Here is a 7,645-nt window from a genome sequence, read left to right on the forward strand (position 1 = left end):
AGAGAGAGAGAGAGAGAGAGAGAGAGAGGCGGAGATGACAGAAAAGGTTTAGACGTCGGTTTGGACATCGGCACCCACCAGCGCCGCTTCCCCAATGCATTAAACAATGTACGCATGCATAAACCTGCTTTTCTATGCAGGCCTGTCTGAGATGGCAACCTGCTGCATCGCATACTGCGGAGGAAAGAGAGACTGTCAGTGCAGCCGTACTCACCACCGCACATCGCCTTCACTTCTTCTCGTGGCGCAGATGTGTTACTTTTGTCTTTTGTTGAAGCGCTCTGATCCCCCTCTCCGGACCGTTTCCACCGTGAGGGCGCACAACAGTTGGCGTAGAGGCCAAGCTTGAAAGGGGGAAAAAACCGAATAAATAAATAAACAACAATAAAAACCAGCAACATAACTATGACGCAAAAGAAACAAAAAACAAACAAACAAATGGAAAGCCAAAGACGTCACACATGTTTCCTCCCCTTTCAAGCAATTGCGTAAATGTATGTTTATATGCATGCATGTATCTCTAGTGTGGGTGATGTTTCGGCATCACAAGTAAGCAATGGATCCTGCTGCTTCTACAGGTGTTTGTACCGTCATTTTTTTTTCCTTTTCTTTTTTTCCATGTGCGTTGTTGCACTTCCTGCAGCCACAGGCCTTTATAAACAACGCACAAGACTGTCGTCTATCATCCGCTCCAACTGCTGAAGGGCACTGGACTCCTTCACGCTGTCGGTGAAGAAGGAACTCTCCCTGCTTCCCGTTTTCGGATACCCAGAGAAAGCCCATGAGACTCCAGAGCTGCTGTAGGCGGCGGCGCGCCCTTTCCTTTTCGCGACGGCAAGCTGAAGTTCCTTTAGCAACTCTTCATGCTGTTCCTCAGCCGTTCGAAGTTTTCGACTGTAGGCGTCGAGTTCCGCCATCAAGGCATTCCTGGTAAAGGAGAGAGACTTCCGCACGGGGACGATAGGCGCCCCGCCACCACTGCTGTCGCTGACACGCTGGCGTGACAACATAGAGTTGTGGCGCACTACCGGGTTCACATCCCGTTGTACATGGAAGGGGGCCGCCCTCCTACTCCCAGCCTTGTCAACGGCGGCCTGAAGCTGCGCAAGCCGGTCTCGCATACGATCATTTTCACTGTCCAGACCCCGCAGTTGCCGTGTGAGCCGCAGCGTGGATTCCTGAAGGCGGTCAAGCACCTTCTGTCTCTCAGCGAGCTGTGTCTTCTTGGCGTCATGCAGAGCACTCCCCCGTTGAATCTCGTTTCCCATGAACCGCTCCTGGGCCTCCATGCTGGTAGTAACCTGCCGCAGCGAGCGAGCCGCCTCAAGGTAATACAGCACTTGTTCGTTCCGTAGCTTGTTCGTCAAGGCGTCGGTCGGGACAACCGTCACAATTTCCTCTTCCGTCTGTGTGGTCGCGGGCGAGACCCCTGCGGCCTGCTTTTCTGCCGCAGTGAGCGCCGTGCCGTATCCCGGGGCGTGAGAGGAGGATGAGGTTAACCTGCTCACATTGGACGAGGCGGAAAAGGAGGAGGAAGATAGCGTAACGGTTTCTTCTGCAGCCTCCTGGTTACCCTCCAGCAGCTTCCTGGCCTCGTCCCGTGGCGGTACCGCAGCTGTCGCAGCTTCGTCCTTTTTAGACGCCTCTGACGTCGTTGGTTTCGCCGGCCTTTTCCACGTCTTCTGCCATGATGTCTCTTTTTTTCGCGGAGGTGCCGTCAAGGCGTGCGGCTGCCTCATCTTTGACCCCCCGGCACTTTTTTCCATTGATTTTTTTACTTCCGTCTTTCCCATCATGTGGGTTTGCGTCTACGTCCAGGGCCGTTCCCTCAGCGCGCCTGCTTCTTCGGTGGCCACGACGCCGGAGACCGCCTCTACACGCCTACGCAGCCTCGGCGCAATGACCGATTGGTTGAAGGGGAGAAAAGAGAACGACAAGCAAAAAAAAAAAAGAGGGTGGTGCAGTCTTTAGTGCGTGTCGCTGCCAACGTCGGTGAAGGCGGGACCAAAAAAAAAAAAAAAGAAAAAAGGCGGCGGCGCCAGACCCCAGCCACACACAAAGTAGACGGAAAGAAAGAAATGAAGCGAGGAAAACAGGCAAATCAACGTGCAGGCAAACACACAACGCGCACCATGAAAATAAAACAACAACAACAAAAATAAGCGAGAACTCTTTGCGTCAGCTCAATGACATCTCCTTTACATTAAAGAGTTTGTGGTAATAACAAAAATATGGGCATCTTCGTGGCGACAGCGGTATGGTGTGTGTCTACGCCTGTCCGTGCGTTCTATTTCCTCTACGCCGGCTGCCGTCGGAGGGGGCTTAAGTTCTTCTTCGTGGTGCACTCCGTGGCCGCCGCGATCTGCGCATCCACATCAGAGTACATGCGATCCGTCACCTCACCGTTTTCCGCATTGCCAGAGACAATTTTAAGTATTGTTTCAATGAGTTCGTAGTTGCCGAGCATGTCGACATGATCGCCACTGTTCGAACCCCCGCGCAACTCCACCATGGATCCGGCACTGTGCTTGTGCTCCCGCGTGATGACGCGGCCCACATTTTGCTTCCAGCCATTCTCTGCGCGGCACATGTAGCCAAGTGACATGAGTGGCACAGTTCCGTCGCCATTGCCAAAGACCACGCCGTTGATGGCACGCCCCGGCTGCTGGTATGAAAGGTTGACAAGTTCATCGTTGTCCAAAATGTACCCCACCTCCGTTGGCCTATCCACACCATACATACAAACCACCGTCAAATTTGGTGACGCTGGAAGCGAGGGCAACTCGTCAAAGTGTTCCAGGATGTTCTCAATGTGCTCCTTCTGCGCCTCATGGCCGCTTTCACGCAGTCGCTGCGCGGTGAGCTGGAGCACCTGCCTTGGGGTAAGCCGGGTGCCGTTGGAAAGGGTTAATACGTCCGGAAACACGGCATCACAACCAAATGGGTACATGGCTGACAAGCAGGACCACGTGCGCATAGCCTCAGTGCGAAGGGCGCGTGAAACATGTGAGTCAAGTAACTGACGCACGGGACCTGGAAGTGTGAGGGTGTCTTTCGCATCCCCTGTGAGCACGGCGGACACCGACTTCGCCACTCCCAACGCCGGCCCTCCAAGATTCACCCAGAATGCTATGTATCTATTCACCCATCCTGCCTCATGCTCGTCCGACCAACGGAGAAAATCAATGAGAACGTCGGTGCCATAGCTGTGGGAAATAATCACCACTTTGTCCTCATTTTTTTGATACAAGTATAGAAGTTGGTTGCGGAGGTGATAGTAGTATCCGTCACGTTGATGCATGCGACGTGGCGACAGCCTCCAATCGTAGGAGAAGACCCCCACATTCTGTGGGTCGTAGCCGATGTCGGCAAGGTTAAGCAGCACCTTGGCCCACACCCAGTACCCTGGCATAAAAAAGTCGGAGGCACCGAAGCCCATGTCAGGACGGATCTTTACTCCCGGTGGGTCGAAGCCGGTGTGCTTGTCCAGCGAAAAGAGAGTGAAGTAGCACAGAGGATCAATAAGAATCATGAATAGCATCCGCGGGCCAAACATACGCTGACGAAAGTTAGACGCTATCGAACGTTGCGCCTCCACGCACCTCAGGTTGTCCTTCCAAACCTCGAGTGCGGTGGAGATGAATCCCGGGATGATCATCACGGGATGCCTACGGCGCATTTTGTGCGTCTGCATGAAGCGTACCCCCGGACGATTCTCATCCGCGACGACAAAAGAAGCGGTGAAGGTGGACACATCCTCATGGAAGTTGTAGTACACGAGGAGCACGGCAATAAACAGCAAGACGAACATCACACGACGGGTGGTAAAAAAGTCCACGGCGTAAAACACCGGCCGCTTCGCAAACGGCGGGAGAAGGCGATCCACCAGCTTGAAGGTGCGCACCTGCTCGGAGGTCACCTCCCTGACCACGGGGGTCTCGGCAAACTCCTCCTTTGCGAACATCAACGCCAGCAGCCTCCTGACCCATCCGCCCACACGAACTTCTCTCACTGGACCACCTGCGCGCCTCGCTGCTGAAGGCGTTTTTTTTTCTTCTGACGCAGTCGCATTCCCCGGCACATTCGCATCCACCTTTGAGGTGGGCGTCTCACCAGGTGGCTTCTCTCCCGGCGGGGACCTCAACGTGGTCGACGGACGCTTGGATGCCACCGTTAATGGCGCCCTTGTGTTGTTTTCATGCTTCTCCTCCGCGCTTTTCGACTGCGGGTTACTGCTGTCTGCTAGTGCCGTCTTGTTTGCTCTGTGACGTCGGCGAGACATCGCTAGATAAAGTCGTTACTACTCACCACAGTGGTGGACTTCCCCCCTTTTGCGCTCCCACACACACAAAAAAAAAATAATAATAATAAAAAAAAAACGACAACACGGAGGCAATTCCATACACATTTATACACCACACACATGCGTATTATACATGTGTTGAGTGTATTGCAGGGCTGGCTGGGTCTGCATACATACACGCGTCAGTGCAAGGCGTGCCCCCTTTCCCCCACGCCTGCATATGCCCGGCGATGTATAACGATGAGCTACACATGGCCATGGCGGTCGCCGCCAAACATTGGCGCTGACGCAATACACGCGTAAGTGCGCACAGAAGAGGAGTGGATGAGAGAAGGAGAATCAACCTCGTTGCCTGGCAGGGTGGTGGGGGGAAAAACACACGCAACAACAAAAAAACTGCCAAGACAACAAAAAAAAACAAACACAAGCAAAAAGAAAACAAATGAAGTGCAAATGCAAAATACATCCTTGCATTGTCGGCAATGGCAGCGGAGATGACGAAGATAACTACGTGGCGGACCACAGACTCGTCCGCTGCCTTTTATTCTTTTCCTGCTCTTACCTTTTCTTTCACCTCTCCCCCCTTCAAAACTTTTTTTTTCCTCTTTCGTTTTGTAATGACTCGTTTTTTAAATGCCTGCGCTCCGTCTTTTTTCCTTTTTTTTTGCCGTCTGTGTGAAGGCCCCTCTTTCATATTTTGCCAACATGCCACGTCGCACGTACTCCCGCTTTTACACACACACACACAAATAGACGCAAAAGTGTCAGGCTTGTAGCTGTGCTCCGTCCGTCCTCCTCCTCACCTAATTTAGCAGCGCCACGCCCTTCACAAGGGCCCGCGGATGGCGCCCCATTCCCCAGCCACCGCATCGCCATAAAATAAGGGATAGCAGGCGAAAAGCAGAAATACAAACATAAACAACAAACAAAACAAAAGGACGAAAAAAAAAGTAGCGAGAAGCAATAAAGTATTCTATTCTCCGTTTTGTTTTGTTTTGTTTGACCCAATCCAAAGTCAAAAATAATTCATACATGTACGTTATATATGCGTTCCCCCCACGCCCTCTCTCTCTCTCTCTCTCGCTAGTACACACCTATTATGTGTTTTCCCCCTCTCCGCTATTCTTTTCTCTATCCCCACTGCAGAGCCAAGGTGGGACGCCTAGGCGTACATGGACCAGACCCCAAAAATTACCGCTGCCACTGCCACTAGAAGTGCTACCATAAGTTTATTTTTCAGTGAGTCCTGCTTTTGCGCCAGTTCACGCCGGTTCTTCTCCGCCAGTGTGCTGACCTCCAGTTCCCTAAGATGCGTCTTGGAGGCAGCGGTGTGGGGACTCGAGCTGTCCGCGCGCTTCTGGGGAACTGGGGTTCCCTCGGTGGGGACTGACGGCAACGCGGAGGCGCGGGTGTGCTCCGCACGGACTGGTTTGCTCGGTGACTTGGGGTACTCCTCGAGGAGGCAGCGGAATTTTTTCGTGTGCACTTGACTCTTGTCCGCCGCCTTCCGCGCCTTGATGATGCCTGGCACGTTTGCGCAGTTGGAGTCAATGATATCATTAGGCCCAATCACGCAGTACTGGACGCGAAAGTCGTCGAAGCCCCCCTGAACTTCCTCCTCCTCCAGCCGGCTACGGTTGAGCATCACCGTGACTCTGATGGAGGCGTTTGGCTTGATCACCCCCTTCGTTGGCGTCACCGAGTACCGCAGAGGGCTTGTTGTGAGCATGCGGAACAACACTGTTTCAAACGAGACGTTAGTGATCTGCACCACAAACTCTTCCTTTACATACGGCACAATATTAAATTTATCCGGGGACAAGATCAGCGCCGCAGTTGTTGTAGTTGGAACGTTGCTCCCATTTCTATCTGACATTTTTTTTTTGTTTGTTTTTGTTTCCCTTTTTCCGCTTTTCCCTCGTTACTATACATATATACATTACATATAGGGGTAAAGATAGATGCATAGCGTTCACATTCACAGAAAGGAAATAAACGGAGGGAGAGATAGATAGATAGATAGAGAGAGATAGACAGCGCGGGTGTGGGCGCATGGCATAAACGCGTACGGACCGGCAGACACGCAGCCGCGGCTCTTCCAGATGCGTGCAAGCCCGCCTCCTTCCCCACAGAAAAACAACAACAATAAGAAGAGGAAGCCCCCGCATGCACCCTTCGCAGGGACACATTTTATGTTATCTGTGTTGCGTGCACGTGATGTTACTTCTCAAACCACAGCACAGGGCCAAGGCCGGTTCCCACAAAACTGCCACACACCTCCATTGGCGACTGCGACGCCAAGGAGTCCTCTTTCCCGGCCGCAACGGGGCTGGTGAGGTTGCCGCTGCCATTCCCCCCAACATTACCGTGAAAATCCACCAACTCCCGTACAATGACGCGCTCGACCTTCACAACAACCTCATCGCCGTTGACGTACGGGTTTAACGCAGACTCCAACGCCTCCTCCTCTTCCTCCTCGCCCTCCACGTGCAGCGCCCAGCAGCGGCTCTCCTCGTGGTAGGACGAGGGCGCAACAAGTAGGTCACCAGGCACAAAGAACACAAACTGAAAGAAGTCCAGCGTGAGAAAAATGCCCTCACGGGTTTGCGCGCTAATCGTTGCGCGTAGGCGTGCCCCTGGCGTTGGGGCGAAAACACAAAGCCGAAATTGAGCTGTAAGCCACGCCGATGCGGAAGGTCCCCGCACGATGCCCTCTGTGTACTGCAGGATCTCGTGGATAGCAACACACAGCCCGCACCCCGGCACAATCTTCCCCACATACCGTTCCGTGAGGCGATGCATGATAATGTCCTCAAAGGTTGCATGGTAGGGCCCCTGCGTGTCGAGCGGCCCCGCCGTGTCCTCTTCAGCCGTAGACGCGGCGGTGACGGCCACGCGCCCCTGGAAGTACACCGGCTCCACCTCCAACACGTCCCGCAGGACGTAGCTGTAAAAGATAGACATCAGCCCTCCACCCCATAAAACGCGACACGGAGGGCGATAGCTGGTAGGGAAGTGGCAGAGCAAAAACCCTCAACGACGGCACGCACGCACGCACACGGGCGCAAACTCGTGTCGCTTTCCTATACCCTGCAAGAAACACACGCACGCACGCAAAAAAAAAAAGAAAAAAGAAAGGAGAGAAAAAAAGAGAAGAAACATAAGCGACAACCAGAAAACGATGGCATGGTGGTCCTGAAGATGCACGCCGTTGCACCGGGGCCCTCACGACACAAAAACAATGCATGCGGAGCAGAATAAAAAATGCTGCGTGGACAACAGCGTCCTTATTTCCTTCCTCATATATATATATATATATATATATATATATATATATATATT

General features: G+C 52.9%; 4 protein-coding genes across 4 annotated transcripts, besides 9 other annotated features; all 4 read right to left on the bottom strand.

Annotated features, from left to right (window-relative positions):
* Positions 1-28: a microsatellite.
* A 328-nt stretch (positions 29-356) lies between these two features.
* Positions 357-439: a sequence feature (A-rich).
* A 214-nt stretch (positions 440-653) lies between these two features.
* TraAM80_09039 (uncharacterized protein) lies at positions 654-1,796 on the bottom strand (the record flags this gene model as incomplete). Its single annotated transcript, XM_029385747.1, has 1 exon — positions 654-1,796. One exon carries the CDS (start codon positions 1,794-1,796, stop codon positions 654-656), a length of 1,143 nt encoding a protein of 380 aa, XP_029234395.1.
* Positions 1,797-2,006: 210 nt separating this feature from the next.
* Positions 2,007-2,028: a microsatellite.
* A 268-nt stretch (positions 2,029-2,296) lies between these two features.
* TraAM80_09040 (phospholipid:diacylglycerol acyltransferase) lies at positions 2,297-4,282 on the bottom strand (the record flags this gene model as incomplete). Its single annotated transcript, XM_029385748.1, has 1 exon — positions 2,297-4,282. The coding sequence occupies one exon, from the start codon at positions 4,280-4,282 to the stop codon at positions 2,297-2,299; it is 1,986 nt and encodes a 661-aa protein (XP_029234396.1).
* A 67-nt stretch (positions 4,283-4,349) lies between these two features.
* Positions 4,350-4,379: a microsatellite.
* A 306-nt stretch (positions 4,380-4,685) lies between these two features.
* Positions 4,686-4,745: a microsatellite.
* A 456-nt stretch (positions 4,746-5,201) lies between these two features.
* Positions 5,202-5,252: a sequence feature (A-rich).
* Positions 5,253-5,366: 114 nt separating this feature from the next.
* Positions 5,367-5,388: a microsatellite.
* Positions 5,389-5,465: 77 nt separating this feature from the next.
* On the bottom strand, positions 5,466-6,179 carry TraAM80_09041 (uncharacterized protein; the record flags this gene model as incomplete). Its single annotated transcript, XM_029385749.1, has 1 exon — positions 5,466-6,179. One exon carries the CDS (start codon positions 6,177-6,179, stop codon positions 5,466-5,468), a length of 714 nt encoding a protein of 237 aa, XP_029234397.1.
* A 126-nt stretch (positions 6,180-6,305) lies between these two features.
* Positions 6,306-6,340: a microsatellite.
* A 183-nt stretch (positions 6,341-6,523) lies between these two features.
* On the bottom strand, positions 6,524-7,267 carry TraAM80_09042 (DNA-directed RNA polymerase III subunit; the record flags this gene model as incomplete). The annotated part of the gene is made up of 1 exon (XM_029385750.1): positions 6,524-7,267. One exon carries the CDS (start codon positions 7,265-7,267, stop codon positions 6,524-6,526), a length of 744 nt encoding a protein of 247 aa, XP_029234398.1.
* Positions 7,268-7,604: 337 nt separating this feature from the next.
* Positions 7,605-7,644: a microsatellite.
* Position 7,645: the final 1 nt, after the last annotated feature.

The sequence above is a fragment of the Trypanosoma rangeli genome (assembly GCF_003719475.1).
Source record: "Trypanosoma rangeli strain AM80 chromosome Unknown Tra_15.4_contig_00502, whole genome shotgun sequence".
In the NCBI taxonomy this organism is placed as follows: Eukaryota; Euglenozoa; class Kinetoplastea; order Trypanosomatida; family Trypanosomatidae; genus Trypanosoma; species Trypanosoma rangeli.